The 21,725-nt window shown below is 46.0% G+C and overlaps 1 protein-coding gene across 2 annotated transcripts in view; it reads left to right on the top strand.

The window, feature by feature from the left end:
* Nucleotides 1-956: 956 nt before the first annotated feature.
* The window catches only part of LOC126091925 (glycerol-3-phosphate acyltransferase 3), a 225,082-nt gene continuing 204,313 nt past the window's right edge, over nt 957-21,725 (top strand). For both annotated transcript variants that reach the window (XM_049907247.1, XM_049907246.1), the window contains exon 1: nt 957-1,207. In XM_049907247.1, coding sequence (XP_049763204.1) covers nt 1,052-1,207 — 156 coding nt within the window. In that variant the 5' untranslated portion in view covers nt 957-1,051. The remainder of the gene's footprint in view (nt 1,208-21,725) is intronic.

Raw genomic sequence — 21,725 nt, 5'->3', positions numbered from 1 at the left:
GACCTTGCAGACAATATTAATAGTAAAATCAGGCTTTTTGCAGATGATGCAGTTATCTATAATGAAGTACTATCTGAAAGAAGCTGCATAAATATTCAGTCAGATCTTGTTAAGATTTCAACGCAGTGCAGAGTTTGGCAACTTGCTTTAAATGTTCAGAAATGTAAAATGTTTCACGAAAAAAACTAAAATCTATCAACAAAGTTTCAAGGACTGGCTTTATATGATTACTCTAGGAATACATTACAACCGCCTACGTATGCACCCTAATAACTGGTACAGTGGGACGTACCCTCTGCCATCCAAGTCACAGTGGTTTGCCGAGTACGGTATAGATGTAGATGAAACGCTATCCAGGAGAACAATATGTTTGCGTTACTCATAAGTTCACAATTGTCCAAATATAAAAGTTTTCTGGCGCTCAATCGCGGTTCATACCTGCAATAACAAATAAGTTACGCAGCAAGAAAATATCACACACCAGTAAATTGACACACAGCCACAATTTTACATCCGACTCCATTTGTGTGCGAATGAATGAACTAGCCATTGTACATTATATACTACGACACAAATACCTAGCTTTGTAACGCCTGCACGCTTATCACTTGAATCAATTACATGACATCAGACGATAAAAAAAAAAAATTGTTTCGTACGCACTACTTTTTCAAAATACCGCGCCCGCTCCACCTCGTACATCAGCAATGATAATACGTAAACTCAGCAGTGATGTTTGGCTATGTTTTGCTTAAAATGTAACCTTCTCTTGTAAGTAAGATGAAACTCTTGTGTTTAATATTGTTCGATAAAATCAGAAAGATTATAAAACCGAGATAAGCTGTAAAATATGTGCGAAGGATGTGGAAGGAGCTGAAGACTTGCGCTCGTATCGTTGGCATTGGTGGGATATCTCTGGCTTGTGTGGATTACTGTTAACCAGAGAGTTTCATCAGTTGCGGTCTAGCGCTGGTTTGGGGAAGTTGTGTGTGACTGAATGTAGTTAAATCTAAACTGTCAAGTATACAAGGGACAATTTATTAATTAAAAGATGGTGGCAACTATGTGGACAGTCGTATCGTTCTCTTTTTCTCTTCTTATAACCCCATTTCTGATGGTTCTATTAGGAATAATATTTCTGGCCTCAATCGGAAAATCTCTTGGAGTTAGAAGACTTTACGTCAATCTGTTGTTGAAGATTTTCGAGGTAAGTCGTCGTCTGTGTTTCTGCTTCTTTTCTTTACTAAACTTGTCTAATCTCTTGTTTCTTTTACTGGTACCATATAATTTAATGGTAGACTTAACCTAAAACTTGCGGTCATTCTGTGCCACAAAGATTTGTAGGCAATATTTTATTCTAATAACATTTATGCTGTCGCAAACATGAAGAAACAAACATAATTACTTGAAAGACTAGTCCATACGGTGTTGAAAGTTCGTTACAAATGTACCATGTGGATGTGCAGGCCACTGGACAAAGTTGCTCTCGTGGTCCTTATAAGTCTGTAGTTTAACTGAATTATGAAATTAAGTGGGTTTAGTTATAAGTAAACCAGATGCCATTTCAGCATCTGTATTTGCATATTTCCACGTTATGACGGTAGATGAGTATTCATAGTTTTCAGTTTTACCGGTAGTAACCAGCACGTTGTATTCCTTTCATTAAGTGGCATATTGACGAGTTTCTGTAGTGACAATTAACACCCATCAGTTGTTACCCAACTTTTTGGCGACAAGTCGTGGCCTTAAATTCATCGGCAGTACAACGTTTTGCGTTCATGGAGAAATGAAATTAGGTACTAGACATATGTGACGAAAGTTTGTAATTTTTTGGTCATTGTACAGGCCGTATCTTCCCACAGATTGCACTCTTACTAGTACTAAGCGATCTTTGATCTCATTTGCCCTTCTGGAGAATGAGGCAAGATTTACCAAACCTTTATAAGATATAACTGTTCAAAATCGAAAGCACTGACACTGTTGTTGCTAAATGGTTACATCCACATTACTGCAAGCAGTATTAAAAATGGTTTTTAAATTCTAGCCATATCAATTTCCTTTTCGTAAAAAACAGCTCAAAAGCCTGTGAATGTTTACACACGCCATAAACAGGTAGCATTAGTTACTGACACAGATAGGAAGTCTCCGTCACTCGTGTGCATCAAATACATATTCGAATGAAAAGTACAAAGCTCCACAGGACGAATGCATTCAGCAGATATTGGCGTCCAGAAAATTAACGATTTTGTGAGGGAAGTAAGTCCTGTCTTGAGCGCTGACTGCGTTACCGGTGTACTGAGATTGTGTTTTACGTGTTTGAAACATATAGGATACTGTCGTAAACATTAGACGCTTAACATATTCATTTCGTAAGAAAGCAAAGAATCTGTTGTAGCTAGAGTGTTATTAGTAGTTGTCGATTCGGTCAGAGATAGTGTTTTGTAGTCTTCGAAAGTAGTTCTCGTTTAAGAATTGGTGTATTTTATAACTGAACAAAACTCGTAAGGATATAAGAGTTTAACACTGTGTAATCCAACAAGCTTTGCAGACCATGATAACGCTGTCTTGATAGTTGTATTTAACCTTCTGCGCTACCGTTGTTATACTTGCGGATCTGCAAGGAGCGACTGGAATTGCTGCCTTCGTTGTAGAAAAGTTAAGCTACCTCCTAGTTGCGTCGCCAAGAATTGGCCCGATGTTGGAATGATATATATTAGCAGAGCCCTTATTAAATTTAGTTTACGAGAATGGGGAAATAGTAAAAAAAAGTTGAGATTTTTCCTCTGCCCATCTTACTTTACAAGCCCAAAATTACATCAGGTGAATGCCGAAATTGTTAATTAAAACAGTCTTCTTTGTTCAGGTGGTGGTTGTACCTAGTTTGACATACTGTAAATATTATTTGCATTGTTTGATACTAGTTTGCTTGAAAACAGTCCATGAGCATGTATTTCATATTACTGTCAGCTGAAACCACAAGGCTAAGTTTCTACATGCCGCTTGATTTACGACGGAAAACATTATTTTGCGACTGACAGCTAAAATGGAAACTTCGTACAAGGTGTAAGCGCCCCGGGAAATCTGGAAAAACCCGAGAATTTTTTCATCCGGGACAAAATCAGGAAATAGCTGGGAATTTTTTAGGTTTCTGAATTTTTAATTATTTTTGTCTTCAGATAAATTTCTATACAAGAATTTTACTTTAGCCCGCTACTGCAGATTAATACAGCAGCAATAAATCATAAACGAGAGAATAACATCAAAATAAAACTTCAGTCGCAAAGAAAATGCGCTGTTTACAACAAAACACGGCGCACATACAGTAGTCTGCCGACAACAAAATGTTTCAAATTCTTTAAGACGAAGACAATGCGATACTTCGTTACAGCAAAATGCTTTAGATGAGCGTGACGTCACGACTGTTTATGTTCCTAAGAGGTCGCGGAAAAATATTGGGAATTGTGGCTTGAGAAGCGTTGTTACTTAGTAAATTCCCTTTTACGCAAGACGAATTTTGTTACGTGTGAGAAGGTGCGATGAATTTCTTAAACTATGTAGGGTCAGACTGTTTCGGAACTTAACACTTATATGAGGACCAGTCACTTAGGAAAATTTCAGGCCCAGAACACTAGCCATTCATGCCATCATGTAAAATTTTACTGGCACATTCGTGTTTGATGTATGTTAAAGGGTAACACGATAAAAAAGATCAATCTTCGAGGCTAGTTTTCGTAATTATTTCAATTGTTTCATAGATCACAAATTATGCAATAACGATGGCAAAAAGTGTAATTATCTTTAAAAAGTGGAAGGTGAGTTCTTGAGCAATTTGACACCTAATCGGCTCTTTATGGAACAGTTGAAGTGCTCGGCGGAATATGTATTCAGCCCATGAAATGCTTGGTGCACAGCAGTGAAATTTACAATCGTGCTTTTCAGAAATACTCAGCTTCTGCAAATTAAGCTGTGCTCTTGGGATCCTGGCGCTCCTCCCTGCGGGCTTCTAGCAGGGACTCTGTCGTCCTGTGTCGGCTGCGCATGGGCCATACCTACCTGACGCACGGCCATCTTTTGCTTCAGGAGGATCCCCCCCTGCGTCGGTGTGGGTCCCGGCTGACGGTCGCGCCTACATTTTGTTGGAGTGGCCCCGACTGCGCACCCTCCGGCAGTCTTTTAATCTCCCGGGCACTTTGCCTTTGGTTTTATGCGACGATGCCTCCATGGCTGATGACGTTTTAAATTTTATCCGTGGTAGTCCTTTTTATGGTTCTATTTAGGGAGGTCCTGCACCTTTCCCTTTCTGTGTCTTTTATCCTCGCGTCTCTCAAAATTTGTTGCTGTTTTGGTGTGTAGTCGGATGGTTGACTCTTTCCCCTTTTTTGTTCTCGTGGTCAGTCAACCAGTCTCCGGCCATTTTCTTTTCTTCTGTTTCTTTCTGTCTGGTGTTCATCTGTACTCTATTTGTTTGTAGTGTTTGTTACTGCATTTGTGTTCTTTTAGTGCCTGGGGGATTCTCCTCCCCCCTTTGGTTTTTACCTGCTCCGCCGATTTTCGGCTCGCCTGTTTTTCGGCTCGCCTGTTTTTGGAATGGGGGACTGATGACCTTCGCTGTTTAGTCCCCCTTACACATCCCCACCACCACCACCTGTGCTCGAAAAAAAAACAGCAAAAAATTTTTGGCGGCCAATGTTGTGTGTGAAACGTAGCCTTTCGTGGTGAAAAATGTCATCTAGTAGTCGTATTTCGCAAAGCAAGAAGACATTATTGCGCCATATTTTTCCTAATTCAAATTTCACTGCCAGGCCACTCGGAGCGCTAATTTGGCCTGTTTCCGTATGATAGCATGGGCATCGCATTTACTATACTTCTGTGTACGGAAGCTACCGTGCTATATTTGGTGAATTCGTGCTTGTACTGTCATAAACCAGAGTATGCAGCGTACATGTTCCCGCGCATTAAAGGTCTTTATAAAACGCTTTTTTCTGGGAGTGCCGGAAAGTTCAACGCCGGTGTATAAAAACATTTACCATTCAAAGAATTGAAACGTGTTACAGCTCCGAGGGAAAGTATATTGCCACTTACCGCGGAAAAAGTGTACTTTCACACGGTGTTGTGTATTTTTAACAGGAAAATTTCGGCATATTTTTTTCTTGTCGGCGTATGCACTCTGTGGTATCGTAAGCCAATAAAGAAAAAAATTGTAGCGCTATAGCCATAAGTAGAGCGTCCATCAGCTGCTTTGTCCCACACAATGGCTCTTGTTTTATTCAATACACCGCCCAATGCACTCGTCGGAAAACCTCGATGAAAGTGATTTTACAGCTCTTCCCACGCCTCGGACTTTGACCTAATTATCTATATAGCCGTTCTGTAGGGAAAGCTGCTTCTGTTTTCAGATTTAATGTATATTAGGCTGTGGCAACATTGCTAAAAATCGGCTGTCGACACGATTGTCGCTACGATCACAGATATTGATTGTTCAGAGTAGATATACAGTGTTTAATATCGATGGTGTCGTGTTGTAAAAATGGAAGAAAGTAAGTAGAAAGTGGACCGATCTTCTCACCAGTCGAAAAAGATTTGTTGCTTGGAATTGTATTGCGTCAGTATAAAGACAAAAAGCTGATAGTTACTACGGGCAACAAACGCGAGCCATTCGAGCTCTTCAAATTACCCGCCAGCGTTTCTCCCGAAGAAACGTGCAGCGGAAGTGCGACCTCTTGCTCTCTCCTCTCCAAATCACGAAAGCTACAATACTGTTTTCTCCATGCGGGAACTCCAACATGCCCTCTCATCTTCTCGCTCCTCCGCCCCGGGACCGGATGGTATCCATGTCCAAATGTTGCTGCATTTATCAACCCCTAGTCTGCGTTACCTCCTTCGCCTTTATAATCGAATTTGGACCGACAGTACCTTTCCCAAACGGTGGCGGGAAGCTATTGTCGTTCCTGTTCCGAAACCTGGAAAGGACAAACATCTCCCCTCTAGCTATCGCCCCATTTCTCTCACGAGTAGTGTCTGTAAGGTTTTGGAGCGTATGGTGAATTACCGTTTAGCTTGGTGGCTGGAATCCCGCAGTCTTTTAACACCAGCCCAATGCGGATTCCGGAAGCATCGTTCTGCAGTTGACCATCTTGTTGCTCTCTCCACTTATATCATGAACAATTTTCTCCGGAAACGCCAAACGGTAGCAATATTTTTCGATCTGGAGAGAGCATACGATACCTGTTGGAGGACAGGCATCCTCCGCACACTGTTCTCTTGGGGCTTTCGAGGCCGGCTGCCCCTATTTCTTCGCGAATTTATGGCAGAGCGCACTTTTAGGGTGCGGGTGAACACTACTCTCTCCCGTACTTTCTCCCAAGAAAACGGGGTACCCCAGGGATCCGTGCTGAGTGTTGTACTGTTTGCCATCGCCATAAATCCAATTATGGATTGTCTCCTTCCTGATGTCTCGGGCTCCCTCTTTGTGGACGATTTTGCGATCTACTACAGCTCTCAACGGACCAGCCTTCTTGAACGACGTCTTCAAGGATGTCTCGATCGCCTCCACTCGTGGAGCATCGAAACCGGCTTCCGTTTCTCACCCAGTAAGACCGTTTGTGTCAATTTTTGGCGACGAAAGGAGTTTCTTCCGCCCTCCTTACATCTAGGTCCTGTCAACCTTCCGTTTTCATACGTCGCTAAATTCTTGGGTCTTATGTTTGACAGAAAACTGTGCTGGTCCTCCCACGTCTCCTATCTTTCGGCTCGCTGTCTGCGATCGCTTAACACCCTCCGTGTCCTGAATGGTACCTCCTGGGGAGCGGACCGAGTGGTCCTTCTCCGCCTCTATCGCGCCTTAGTGCGCTCAAAATTGGATTACGGAAGCATAGTCTACTCCTCTGCTCGGCCGTCTATTCTTCGGCGTCTCGACTCTATCCACCACCGTGGATTACGTTTAGTGTCTGGAGCTTTTTACACTAGCCCTGTGGAAAGCCTTTATGCTGAGACTGCTGAACCTCCGCTGTCCAATCGGCGAGCAGTCCTCCTGAGTCGTTATGCTAGCCATCTGTCTTCCATGCCTGCTAATCCAGCCCATGACCTTTTTTTCGACGCCTCCTTTGATGTAGGGTATGCAGGCCGCTCCTCCTCCCTACTACCCCCGGGAGTCCGCTTCCGTCAATTGCTCGATTCTCTTTCCTGCCGCTTTCCGAAAACCTTTTTGACAACTTGGGGTACAGCACCGCCTTGGCTCCGTCCCCGGATCTGCCTGCTCCGTGACCTTTGTCAATTTCCCAAGGATGGTACCCCTACACTTGTTTATCGTCGGGCATTTGCTGCTCTATGTGCACAAATGACGGACGCCACGTTTATTTACACCGACGGCTCGAAAACATCATTAGGTGTAGGGAGTGCCTATATTGTTGACGACACCCCAAATCGCTTTCGACTTCCCGACCAGTGTTCGGTTTATACTGCGGAGCTTTACGCTGTTCTCCAGGCTGTCCACTACATCCGCCGCCATCAGCGGATACAGTACGTTATCTGCTCAGATTCTCTCAGCTCTCTCCTCAGTCTCCAAGCTCTTTACCCTGTGCACCCTCTGGTCCACCGGATTCAGGACTGTCTGCGCTTGCTCCACCTGGGGGGCGTCTCGGTGGCGTTCCTCTGGCTCCCGGGACACGCTGGTATCTGTGGGAATGAGGCGGCCGATATGGCGGCCAAGGCTGCAGTCTCTCTTCCTCGGCCAGCTATTCAGTCGCTTCCCTTCACCGATCTACGGAGCGGTTTATGTCGCCAAGTTGCTCATTTATGGCATGCGCATTGGTCAACACTTCCCCGTAATAAATTGCGGGAAGTGAAAGCCCTTCCTTGCGCTTGGACTTCTTCCTCCCGAACGCGTCGTCGGGAGGAGGTAATTTTAGCTCGACTCCGGATAGGGCACTGTCTTTTTAGCCATAGACATCTTTTAAGCGGTGATCCTCCTCCACTCTGTCCCCACTGCTCTCAGCCGTGGACGGTCAGACACCTTTTAATTGAATGCCCCTATTTTAATCCGTTACGCTCCCGTCTACAGCTATCGCCTGATCTATCGTCGATTTTAGCAGATGACACGCGCTCAGCCGACCGCGTTCTCCAGTTTATTAGTGACAGTGAAATGACGTCAGTCATTTGAAGTTTTTTTTTTTTTTTTGGGGGGATTTTTAAGCATTCTTTCTACTTTTAGTTTCTCCAATTTTCTGAGTTTGTTTCCATTGCTGCTGGTTTTCAATTTCGGTTTTTTACTGTCTTAAGTCACGGGCTGGGCGCTAATGACCATAGCAGTTTTGCGCCCTAAAACCACAACAACAAAAAAAAAAAAAAAAAAAAACGCGAGCCATGGAAATAGGTTAATTGTTGACGTTATCGCAGAACAGAGGGATAAATTGCGGCTGGAAATGTTTGAAAATGTGCAATGGCAATACTAAGAAAAGGACGAAGAAAGCATACGCACATAAGAGGGTATAATTGTATAATTTTCAGACACACTTTCTTTCATTTTGTCTCATCTCTATGCAATTACATGCGTTTTGTAAACTGGAGCAAAAACAGTGAGAGAGAACTTCTCAGGGCTGACTGCATAAAACTTGAAGCGGTAATTTCGTCAGGCTAATTATACAGAAAGTTAACAGTAGCAAACTGTAGTTCTGAAGTGATAAATTTTTCCTATTTCAAACCTCTATGGTGACAGTGCAAATTTGCATTCCAAAGTTGTTTGCAGTGCTCTGGATATGTTCTGATTAAGCTTAGCGTCTGAGATTGCTCGTACGTTTAACAATAATCGCCCATGAAGATTTCTAAATATCTCTGTACTTTTGTCACCCCATGGCAGTCCGATGGAGTGTTTTGGGTTTGGTGAGTGCCTGGAGCACATTACCTGCCATCATGTGTAGTATCAACAGTAAGTTTTGTGTTCAGGTTGCGGTCCCCTTATTGCGCTGAAGAAAGAAGTCGTTGAATGCAGAAGGATATGAACACATTTTGCGGAATTGTGTGCTGCGTACAGCATAGGATCAGTTCGTAGACGATGGTTCATGTCAGCGTCCTATCATAGGGTAGCGTCAGTGAGGCAGTGATTTGTGGACATCGGCTTGTAAACGGACGGGCCTGCGTAGAGTCCCGACCTGAACGCAGTGGAGAGTTTAGCTGTACTATTTATCGGTGATGAGCACTCTTCTAGGACCGAAACAAATCTCCGTGTCACACCCACGCCCCCCCCCTCCCCCCCTCCCACACACACACACAAACGCACGCGCGCGCGCTCGCAATGTGTTTCCGCCAGTGATAGACATCTGATGTCATCGTAGTTTTAACATGTGCAATGAGTTAGAACAACATAGACTTCGTTCCAAACCGCGCTATCGAACACCAGTACCTTCTCTGGTTTCGGGTCTCAATGAAGAATGGGCTTCCATTCCTTCACTTCAGATAATCTTTCAGACTGCCCCCTGCAGAATTCAGGCCATCATAAAGGTTAAGGATGGATACTTCCTACATTAATGTCCACTAACGAATGTCCGGATGCTTTTGGACACCCCCCCCTGCGGGTCTGGGAGTTAGAATAGGCCCGAGGTATTCCTGCCTGTCGTAAGAGGCGACTAAAAGGAGCCTCTCACTTTTCGGCCCTATAAGCTCAGTTCCCATTTTATGGTTTGACCTGCCACTTTCCAAATTCTACCGAAGTGCAGGCCATATGTGGAAGGATGCCTTATGTGGTGCATGAGTTATCCATAGTGCCCTTAGATTCGATCTCCTGAACCTCTTGTCAGGGCTTTGCATCTCAACTTGCAATTAAACTATTTCGGTGAGGACTCTTTCTTCAGTATGTCATCTTCTTCCATTGTCTCCTGTCCTCTTTCGTCCCCAGGACAGTACTAGATTTCTCTGCGCCCAATATCCAGCTCGGTAGCCAGTCCGTTGCGTGTGCGTGTGTATGGGGGGGGGGGGGGGGGGTCGTCATGTACCCATTTGGTTGTCGCCCCTTTACAACACAGGGATCGCACTGCTGATGCCTGAGCTGTAAACTCCCCACGTATACCAAGGAGTAGATGGCCATCTTCCTGAGGCATCAGCACTCCCAGCAACGGCCATAATGCCAGGTGGCCTTTGCTGTGGCTGGGTGGCACCTGTGGGGAGAGCCCGTGACCGAAGTGGGTGGCATCAGGGCGGGTGACCCGCAATGAAGCGGACTAGGTCATCTCTTGCTGGTGACCGTATGGCGCCAGCAGTCTCTAAGAAGGGCAAGATCGAGTACAATGCTGACAGATATGACCCTAAATCGTTTACCTCCCTCGCTACACGATGGGAGGAACGTAGGGCTACAGAAAGAAGAGAGCCATATTCGCCTCTGTATTTAGTCTGTAGCAGAATGGACGGGGACTCATTTCTACCTATGAAGCCTCAATTTTTTGTTGAACATCTTCAGGATAAGTTTGGAGAAGTAACAGTGCTGTCCAAGATGGGAAGCAGTGCAGTCTTCATTCAGACAGCATTCCCAGCCCAGTCCTGGGCGTTACTAGTTTGTGGCCAACTGGGTGATATTCCTGTTTGTGTCACTCCCCATAAAAGCCTCAACATCGCCCAGGGGATTATTTCCCATTGCGACCTCATCTTGCAGCCTGACGATGAGCTCCGCGCCAATCTAGAACGGCGGGGTGATCATTTCATCTGGTGCGTTTACAGGGGACCCAAAGACAACAGGATTGCTACCAGTGCCTTCATCTTACCCTCTGAAGGTGATTCATTGCCTGAAAAGATCAAGATGATGGTTTACTGCTGTGACATTGAACCATATGTCCCTCCCCCTATGCGGTGCTTTAAGTGCTGGAAATTTGGGCTCATGTCTTCCCACTGCACTTCCAGTGCCACATGTTGAGACTGCGGACGTCCACTGCATCCAGATACTCCCTGTGCGCCTCCCCCCACTTGTATCAACTACAGACAGCAGCACTCCCCCTGCTCGCCAGACTGCACAGTACCCCAAAAGGATCGGGAAATCATGGAGTACAAGACCCTGGACTGGTTGACTTACGAAGAGGCTAAACGTAAATGTGAACAATTACACCCCGTTTAGTTGACGTCCATATACGCTGCAGCTAAATTATCACAAGTACCAGTCGTACTACACTCTATGCCACGAACAGTGGGCCCTTGAGGCCTCCACAATACATCTTCCCCCTTGGGGGTAGGGGGAAAATCTCCTTCTGTTGCTCCCAGAGTACCTACTTCAGGAGCAAGCAAGCCACCCCCCTCCCCCGCCCAAACGCAGTGGGCATCGGTCCCCTACAGCCTCCTCTGGCTCCTCGTGTGGAAGGGGTCCACTAATGCCACAGCAGACACTCGCCTCTGGCTAAAGGAGCCAAAAGCTGCAGGACGAAGAGCTTCAGTCTTTCTACGTGCCTGAAGCTACTTCAGAGAAGTCCTCCCAGCAAGCCCCTAAAGAGAAGCGAGATGGCAAGCAAACAAAGAAGTCTGCTTAGAAATAGCACCCTTTGGTGGCCCCAACACCACCACTTCCTACCAATTCTGCATCTGAGGATGAGGTGGAGATCTCAGCATCCCCTGAGGACCTGGATCTCACTGATGCCTCATCCACAATAGGAATGGATACAAATATTCGCGTCCTTGCATGCTTCATGCCTTCCCAGCCTCACGATAACGTCATCCTCCAGTGGAATTGCTGCGTTTTTTTCCACCATCTGGCTGAGTTACGGCAACTGTTAAGCTTTACACCTGCTTTCTGCATTGCCCTCCAGGAAACCTGGTTCCCAGCAATGCGGACCCCTGCCCTTTGTGGCTATAGGGGATATTGCAAGAACCATAGCGACTATAATAGTGTCAGGTGGAGTTTGTGTCTATGTCCTGATCTCAGTATGCAGTGAACCTGTGCCCCTTCAAACCCCTCTTGAAGCTGTGGCTGTCAGGATAAGGACGACACAGGAAATAACTGTCTGCAACGTATATCTTCCTCCAGATGGTGCAGTACCCCTGAATGCATTGGCTGCACTGATTCATCAACTCCCTAAACCTTTCCAACTTTTGGGCGATTTTAACGCCCATAACCCCTTGTGGGGTGGCACTGTGCTTACTAGCTGAGATAGAGATGTCTAAGCTTTCCTGTCTCAACTCGACCTCTGCCTCCTAAATACAGGTGCCCCCACACATTTCAGTGTGGCGCATGGCACTTACTCGACCATTTATTTATCTCTCTGCAGCCCAAGACTTCTCCCATCTGTCCACTGGAGAGCCCACAATGACTTGTGTGGTAGTGACCACTTTCGCTTCTTCCTGTCATTCCCCCAGCACCATTTCCCCTGATGTCTGCCAAGATGGGCTGGGAAGCTTTCACCTCTGCTGTCACCACTGAATCACCCCTACATGGTACCATCATTGCGGTAGTTGAGCAGGTTACTAGAACGATCGTTTCTGCGACGAAAAACACGATACCTTGTTCTTTAGGATGTCCCTTGTGAAAGTCAGTATCTTGGTGGTCGCCGGAAATCGCTGAGGCAATTAAGGAGCGTGGGCGAGCTCTACAGCGGCATAAGCGGCACCCTTCCCTAGAGCACCTAATAGCTTTTAAGCGGCTCCGTGCCCGCGTTCACCAGCTAATAAAAAGATGGAAACAGCCGTGTTGGGAGAGGTAAGTCTCCGACTATTGGGGGCCTTGCGTCATATTCCCAAGTCTGGACGAAGATCAGACGTGTTTGTGGGTACCAGACCCTGACAGGTGTTACTGACATTAACATCAATGGCGTGTTATCTACCGACGCAAGCACAATTCCAGAGCACTTTGCTGAGCATTATGTTCGAGCCTGTGTGTCGGAGAATTATCCCCCAGCATTTCGCACCCTCAAACGGCAGATGGAAAGGAATGCCCTCTCGTTCACTGAACGTCACAGTGAACCCTATAATGCTCCATTTACAGAGTGGGACCTCCTCAGCGTCCTTGCACATTGCCCCGATTCAGCTCCTGGGCCAGACCGGATCCACAGTCAGATGATCAAACATCTCTCGTCCGACTACAAGCGACATCTCGTCATTTCGTACTGGACATGGTGCGATGGCGTCTTTCCATCGCAATGGCGGAGAGTACCATCATTCCATTGCTCAAACCCGGTAAAAACCCGCTTGATGTGGATAGCTATCGGCCCATCAGCTTCACCAGCGTTGTTTGTAAGCTGTTAGAATGTGTGGTAAGTCGGCGGTTGTGTTGGGTCCTGGAGTCACGTGGCCTACTGGCTCCATGCCAGTGCGGTTTCCGCCGGGGTCCCCCTACCATTGATAATCTAGTTCCCTCGAGTCTGCCATCCGAACAGCCATTTCTTCCAGACCTAAACACCTGGTTGCCGTCTTTTTTGATTTACGAAAAGCTTAAGACGCCACCTAGCGACATACCCATGCCACATTACATGAGTGGGGTGTCCAGGGCGCGCTCCCGATTTTTATTCAAAATTTCCTATCGCTCCGTACTTTCCGTGTCCAAGTTTGTGCCTCCCGTAGTTCCCCCCATATCCAGGAGAATGGTGTCCCACAGGGCTATGTATTGAGTGTATCTCTATTTTTAGTGGCCATTAACGGTCTAGCAGCAGCTGTCGGGCCGTCGGTCTCACCTTCTCTGTATGCAGACGACTTCTGCATTTCGTGCTGCTCCTCCAGTACTCCTGTTGCTGAGCGGTGCCTACAGGGAGCCAACCACAAGGCGCAGTCATGGGCTCTAGCCTACGGCTTCGTTTTCAGCTGCGAAGTCGTGTATCATGCATGCACTTCTGTCGGCGTCGTACCGTTCATCCAGAACCAGAACTTTAACATAAGGACGATCCACTCACTGAAGTGGAGACATATCGATTCGTAGAACAGGCTTTCGACGCCCGATTGACGTGACTTTATCTTCGTCAGCTGAAGTGGAAGTGCTGGCAGCACCTCGGTGCCCTCTGCTGCCTGAGCGACACCAACTGGGGTGCAGATCGCTCTACGCTGATGCAGCTCTAGAGAGCCGTTGTTCAATCCCCCCTTGACTATGGGAGTCTGGTTTATGGTTCGTCGGCACCTTCAGTGTAGCGTTTACTGGACCCAGTGCACCACTGTGGCGTTCGACTGGCAACAGGAGCTTTTAGAACGAGTCCAGTGACCAGCGCGCTGATGGAGGCTGGAGTCCCTGCATTGAAGGTTAGGTGTGCACAACTGCTCGCCAGTTACGTTGCACACATTCATAGTTCTCCTGAGCACCCAAATTACCGTCTCTTTACCCATCCATGGAGGTTCATGTCCTGCATCGGAGGCCCAGGTCAGGGCTTAAGATTGCGGTTCGCGTCCGATCTCTTCTGTCAGAAGTGGAGTCCTTGCCTTTACCACCTATACTAGAGGTCCATTCACATACACCGCGATGGTGTACACCTAGGCTGCAGATTCTTCTGGACATTTTGCATGGCCCTAACGACTGTGTTAACCGTGCAGCTCTCCACAATCACTTCCTCTCGACTCTCGACATGTACTGGGGCCATGAAGTGGTTTACACCGACGGCTTGATGGCTGATGGTCATGTAGGCTTTGCGTATGTTCATGGAGGACATTGAACAGCACTCCTTGCCAGATGGCTGCAGTGTTTTCACTGCAGAGCTGGCTGCCATATCTTGTGCTCTTGAGCACATCTGCTCATGCCTTGGCGAGTCATTTCTCCTGTGTATTGGCTCCTTGAGCAGCCTCAAAGCTATCGACCAGTGCTACTTTCACCATCCTTTGGTAGCGTCCATTCTGGATTCCATCTATGCCCTGGAACGGTCCCGTCGTTCAGTAGTGTTTGTGTGGACCCCAAGACACGTCGGAATCCCCGGCAACAAACTTGCCGACAGGCTGGTCAGAGAGGCTATGTGGAAACCGCTTCTGGAGATGGGCATCTCCGAAACTGACCTGCGTTCTGACTTACGCCACAGGTTTTTCGGGTTTGGGTGATGGAATGGCATGTGTGGAAGTCTTCCATGCGGTCCTCTCGTAGGGAATCAGTTGTCCTCTGCCGGCTCCGCATTGGCCAACGTGGCTAACGCATGGTTACCTCCTCCGTCGCGAGAACCCACCTCGGTGTCTCTGTGGCTCACAAATGACGGTCGTCCACCTTTTGCTGGACTTTTGCTGCTGCGGACTTTTAACTTCCCCAGCACCCTAACCTTCGGTGTTGGGCGACAATGCCTTAACAGCAGCTTTAGTTTTACGTTTTATTCGTGATGATGGGTTTTATCATTTGATCTAAGTTTGAGCACATGTACTTTGTCCATGTGTCCTCCACCCTACTGCTTTTAGGGTGTAGATTGTAATGTGTTGCAAAGTGGCTGGCTTCTCCTTCTTATTCTCACGGTCAGCCAGCCTTGTATGTCTTGATTATTTTGCTCTCACCCTTGTGGAATTATTTTAATTGGAACGAGGGACCGGTGACCTAGCAGTTTGGTCCCCCGCCCCCCCCCCCGCCCCCCCTTTTAAACCAACGAACCAACTTTTGAACTGATTGTGTAGTTCATTCCAACAACAGAGAAAATTACATTGGCGTTGACGGCCTAAGCCGGTAATTAGTGTGATAACGCCGAAAGGAAAATCATTTTTCATACAGTTCATTGAACGGGCAGTGATGTCACCAGCACTGCCGAAATGGCTGCCCTTATAAATGTTTTTACTATATTTTCGACGCCTCTCTGAGGCAGACGCATCTTTGCAAGTAGTGAGGGAGCTATTTCGAGTTTCACGGTTACAAGACGTCTTATTTGAACTACACTCCTGGAAATTGAAATAAGAACACCGTGAATTCATTGTCCCAGGAAGGGGAAACTTTATTGACACATTCCTGGGGTCAGATACATCACATGATCACACTGACAGAACCACAGGCACATAGACACAGGTAACAGAGCATGCACAATGTCGGCACTAGTACAGTGTATATCCACCTTTCGCAGCATTGCAGGCTGCTATTCTCCCATGGAGACGATCGTAGAGATGCTGGATGTAGTCCTGTGGAACGGCTTGCCATGCCATTTCCACCTGGCGCCTCAGTTGGACCAGCGTTCGTGCTGGACGTGCAGACCGCGTGAGACGACGCTTCATCCAGTCCCAAACATGCTCAATGGGGGACAGATCCGGAGATCTTGCTGGCCAGGGTAGTTGACTTACACCTTCTAGAGCACGTTGGGTGGCACGGGATACATGCGGACGTGCATTGCCCTGTTGGAACAGCAAGTTCCCTTGCCGGTCTAGGAATGGTAGAACGATGGGTTCGATGACGGTTTGGATGTACCGTGCACTATTCAGTGTCCCCTCGACGATCACCAGTGGTTTACGGCCAGTGTAGGAGATCGCTCCCCACACCATGATGCCGGGTGTTGGCCCTGTGTGCCTCGGTCGTATGCAGTCCTGATTGTGGCGCTCACCTGCACGGCGCCAAACACGCATACGACCATCATTGGCACCAAGGCAGAAGCGACTCTCATCGCTGAAGACAACACGTCTCCATTCGTCCCTCCATTCACGCCTGTCGCGACACCACTGGAGGCAGGCTGCACGATGTTGGGGCGTAAGCGGAAGACGGCCTAACGGTGTGCGGGACCGTAGCCCAGCTTCATGGAGACGGTTGCGAATGGTCCTCGCCGATACCCCAGGAGCAACAGTGTCCCTAATTTGCTGGGAAGTGGCGGTGCGGTCCCCTACGGCACTGCGTAGGATCCTACGGTCTTGGCGTGCATCCGTGCGTCGCTGCAGTCCGGTCCCAGGTCGACGGGCACGTGCACCTTCCGCCGACCACTGGCGACAACATCGATGTACTGTGGAGACCTCACGCCCCACGTGTTGAGCAATTCGGCGGTACGTCCACCCGGCCTCCCGCATGCCCACTATACGCCCTCGCTCAAAGTCCGTCAACTGCACATACGGTTCACGTCCACGCTGTCGCGGCATGCTACCAGTGTTAAAGACTGCGATGGAGCTCCGTATGCCACGGCAAACTGGCTGACACTGACGGCGGCGGTGCACAAATGCTGCGCAGCTAGCGCCATTCGACGGCCAACACCGCGGTTCCTGGTGTGTCCGCTGTGCCGTGCGTGTGATCATTGCTTCTACAGCCCTCTCGCAGTGTCTGGAGCAAGTATGGTGGGTCTGACACACCAGTGTCAATGTGTTCTTTTTTCCCATTTCCAGGAGTGTAGAAGCGCCTCTCTGTATTTTAAGTACCTTGAGTGATCACGATAACTTTGACTTCGTTTACAATTATCTCGTTGATTCTACTTGTAAAAACTGTTACAATAACCACTGAAGATTCTTTAAATAAAGCGAAACGGGTCCAAATGACTTTATACTCGTAAAGACGGAATAATTCCTACATTGTAAAAACTTTTTGTATGACTAAATTTTTACATTAGTCGCGGGGACGCTTGTACCTTGCACATGCTGTATTTCTGATGGCCACACGCCTTTGAAGCGGTAGGAAAGGAAACTCCTTTGTTAAGGACCGTGGACTCGTCAGGTCCTGGGCGTTGGACTGTGAGCAGAGCGTCATAGTCCGAAGGCCGGGCTGCTGCGGCCCTGCTTTGAGCGGCGGTCAGAAGAGGCGGCTGTGATATTTCCGGAATCCGGACGTAACCGGTGTCGCCCACTGCCCCCGAGAGTACACGGATATTGCATTGACCTCGCTCGTCGCGTCGCTGCCTTACCTCTGCCTGTTCGGCGATCCTGTTCGTCACCGGGGGGTTAATATTGGTGGTAGCTTTACAGTGATTGCACGAGGGTATCTCGAACTGAAGAACTCCACCGTGCCAACCATCATGGATTCCGAAAACTTTGGTTGTGCCAAACCAGCTCCCGATTTTCTCACATGACATCACTGAACCCATGGATTAATCAGATCAGTGTATGCAGCATTTCTTGACTTCTGAACAGCTTTTGACTCGTTACCAAACTAACGCTTATCATCAAAACTACCGTCATATAGGGGATCAAACAAAATTTGCAGCTGGGTCGAGCAGTTTTGGGTAGAGGTGACGCGTCCCTCGCTCTTGTTTTTTGATAAACAAAACCACTTTTCACAGATGCGGTTGTCTATAACGAAGTATTACCTCAACAAATCTGCGCAAATGTTCAGAAATGGAAAATTTTGTATTCCATAATTAGGATCTTTCTACTCCTACAGTCACTCTGGTATAACTATTTTTAGGGACATGATGCGGAATGATCATATAGGTTCAGTCGTAGGTAAAGCAGGTGCCATACTTTCGTCAGTGTGCTGGAAGATGGGAAAATGCAGTCAGTCCGCAAAGTAAATTGCTTACAAAACTCTTGTGCGACCTAGCGTAAAATATTACTCGAGAATGTGGGAGCTATACCAAAGAGGATATAGAAAGTGTACAAGAAGGGCAGCGCGAATGATAGGTTTGTTCCACCTACAGACGAGAGTCTCGGAAATGCTGGAAAACCTGAACCAGCATACGTTTAAAAAACTTCAGTTATACCGTAAAAGCCTACCTACAAGGGAACCTCCCCATCGCATCCCCCTCAGATTTAGTTATAGGTTGGCACATTCGATAGGCCTTGAAAAACTAAACACAGATCAATCGAGAAAACAGGAAGAAGTTGTGTGGAACTATGAAAAAATAAGCAAAATATACAAACTGAGTAGTCCATGTGCATGATAAGTAACATCAAGGTAGTGCGAGCTCAGGACCGCCGTGGTCTCGTGGTTAGCGCGAGCAGCTGCGGAATGAGAGGTCGTTGGTTCAAGTCTACCCTCGGATGAAAATTTTTACTTTCTTTATTTTCTCAAAGTTATGATCTGTCCGTTCGTTCATTGACGTCTCTGTTCACTGTGTCTGTGTTTTGCGACTGCACCGCAAAACCGTGCGATTAGTAGACGAAAGGACGTGCCTCTCCAATGGGAACCGAAAACATTTGATCGCAAGGTCATAGGTCAACCGATTCCTCCACAGGAAAACACGTCTGATATATTCTATACGACACTGGCGACGGCATGTGCGTCATATGACAGGAATATGTTGTCGACTCACCTAACTTGTACACTTGGCGAATGGGTAAAAAGATTCTTCTACCTTGCCCGATTTAGGTTTTCTTGTGGATGTGATAATCACTCCCAAAAAAGTGATGAAAACATAAGCGTTTGTCACATGATGAAAACATAAGCGTTTGTCACATGATGAAAACATAAGCGTTTGTCACATGATGAAAACATAAGCGTTTGTCACATGATGAAAACATAAGCGTTTGTCACATGATGAAAACATAAGCGTTTGTCACATGATGAAAACATAAGCGTTTGTCACATGATGAAAACATAAGCGTTTGTCACATGATGAAAACATAAGCGTTTGTCACATGATGAAAACATAAGCGTTTGTCACATGATGAAAACATAAGCGTTTGTCACATGATGAAAACATAAGCGTTTGTCACATGATGAAAACATAAGCGTTTGTCACATGATGAAAACATAAGCGTTTGTCACATGATGAAAACATAAGCGTTTGTCACATGATGAAAACATAAGCGTTTGTCACATGATGAAAACATAAGCGTTTGTCACATGATGAAAACATAAGCGTTTGTCACATGATGAAAACATAAGCGTTTGTCACATGATGAAAACATAAGCATTTGTCACATGATGAAAACATAAGCGTTTGTCACATGATGAAAACATAAGCGTTTGTCACATGATGAAAACATAAGCGTTTGTCACATGATGAAAACATAAGCGTTTGTCACATGATGAAAACATAAGCGTTTGTCACATGATGAAAACATAAGCGTTTGTCACATGATGAAAACATAAGCGTTTGTCACATGATGAAAACATAAGCGTTTGTCACATGATGAAAACATAAGCGTTTGTCACATGATGAAAACATAAGCGTTTGTCACATGATGAAAACATAAGCGTTTGTCACATGATGAAAACATAAGCGTTTGTCACATGATGAAAACATAAGCGTTTGTCACATGATGAAAACATAAGCGTTTGTCACATGATGAAAACATAAGCGTTTGTCACATGATGAAAACATAAGCGTTTGTCACATGATGAAAACATAAGCGTTTGTCACATGATGAAAACATAAGCGTTTGTCACATGATGAAAACATAAGCGTTTGTCACATGATGAAAACATAAGCGTTTGTCACATGATGAAAACATAAGCGTTTGTCACATGATGAAAACATAAGCGTTTGTCACATGATGAAAACATAAGCGTTTGTCACATGATGAAAACATAAGCGTTTGTCACATAAACTGAAAATTAAAAGTTAATCTTTTCACCTGAGGGAAGGCTTGAACCAAGGAACTCTCGTTCCGCAGCTGCTCACGCTAACCACGGGACCACGGCACCCACGAGCTTGCATTTTACTTGTAGTTGCCTATGTTGCGCATGGACTACTCAGTTTGTATATTTTGCTTATTTTTTTCATAGTTCCGCACAACTTCTTCCTGTTTTCTCGATTGATCTGTGTTCAGTTTTTCAAGGCCTATCCACTGTGCCAACTTATTACTAAATCTGAGGTTCCCTTGTTAGAAAGCTCAAGGAACCAGCTTTGCGTAATCCGTGAATATACTGAAGCCCTCTCCGTATCGTCCACATAAGGACCGACCGCAATAATAGGGCAATAATAGGATTAGACTATCTTCTTCGTTCCGTAGGTCCACACATGTGGACATTATTTCTTTTTTCTCCGTAAACAGTTCCGCGAATGTAAACCTTACTGTTCGTAATTTTAAAACCAGGGCGCAGAACCTTGCAAGGACCCATCCGTGCGTTAGTTCGCTAATTTCAATTACGTATTCGGTACTGGAATACTAAAATTCCAGTTGTTTCTATACTGTATTGTACTGCATGATATATGAACTGCTGAGCAATTAGCTTTTCTTAAAGACAGTGCTGAATTTGATTGGGAAGATGACGAATTCTCGTTCTTGACTGAAGATTGTCTTGCTGGTCTTCATGAGACTGACTGGTAAACAATAAAGACATTGAGATGTCGTTCCAGGAGCTAGGAGAAGAGGACATCCTTGTACAACAGTTTCCCCTGACAGTGAAGATGTAGATGATGTAGAAAATGTGAATAAAAAGCCAAGAAGAGCTGTGCTGCAACCAATTTCAGAAATTAGGTTCTACAATGTTGGCAACTGGCCTTACTGAATCATAGTCATTTGCATTTGTCATGCTTGTTTGCTGGAAAATTTGAAATGAAAATTCCTGCAATTTTTTATCTTAGGAGTGAAAAGTCTAATCACAGTGCGCGCACAGAGGGATTTAAGCAATTATTCTTTTCCCACTCTCCATGCACGATTGGTACAGTAAGAAATCACAAGAAGTGGTACAGTGGGAAGTATTCTGTCATGCACTTCAGCGGTTTGCGGAGTAGAGATTTCTGTGTTCCGACAATTTCGTTACGCAGTTTGCTGTATGCAGCCTTTCCTCCGTTGATATGAGTTATACTCACTAATCTTCCATCCTGCCTACGAAATGTTGCTCCCATTTTTGCCTTCATCATACTCACGTTTGAATATACAGTATTGAAGCGAAATGTGGTCGATAAACAGATCAGACAAGAGAACAAAATGTTTTGAAATTTGGTGCACCAGAAGAATGCCGAATATTAAAGGATAGATTGGATAGTTAATGAAGAGTTACAGAATTGAATCGGTCAGAAAATAAATTT

The sequence above is a fragment of the Schistocerca cancellata genome, chromosome 7, assembly GCF_023864275.1.
Source record: "Schistocerca cancellata isolate TAMUIC-IGC-003103 chromosome 7, iqSchCanc2.1, whole genome shotgun sequence".
Lineage (NCBI taxonomy): Eukaryota > Metazoa > Arthropoda > Insecta > Orthoptera > Acrididae > Schistocerca > Schistocerca cancellata.
The sequence above is the reverse complement of the archived record's forward strand: the minus strand, read 5'-3'. Positions and strand labels throughout refer to the sequence as shown.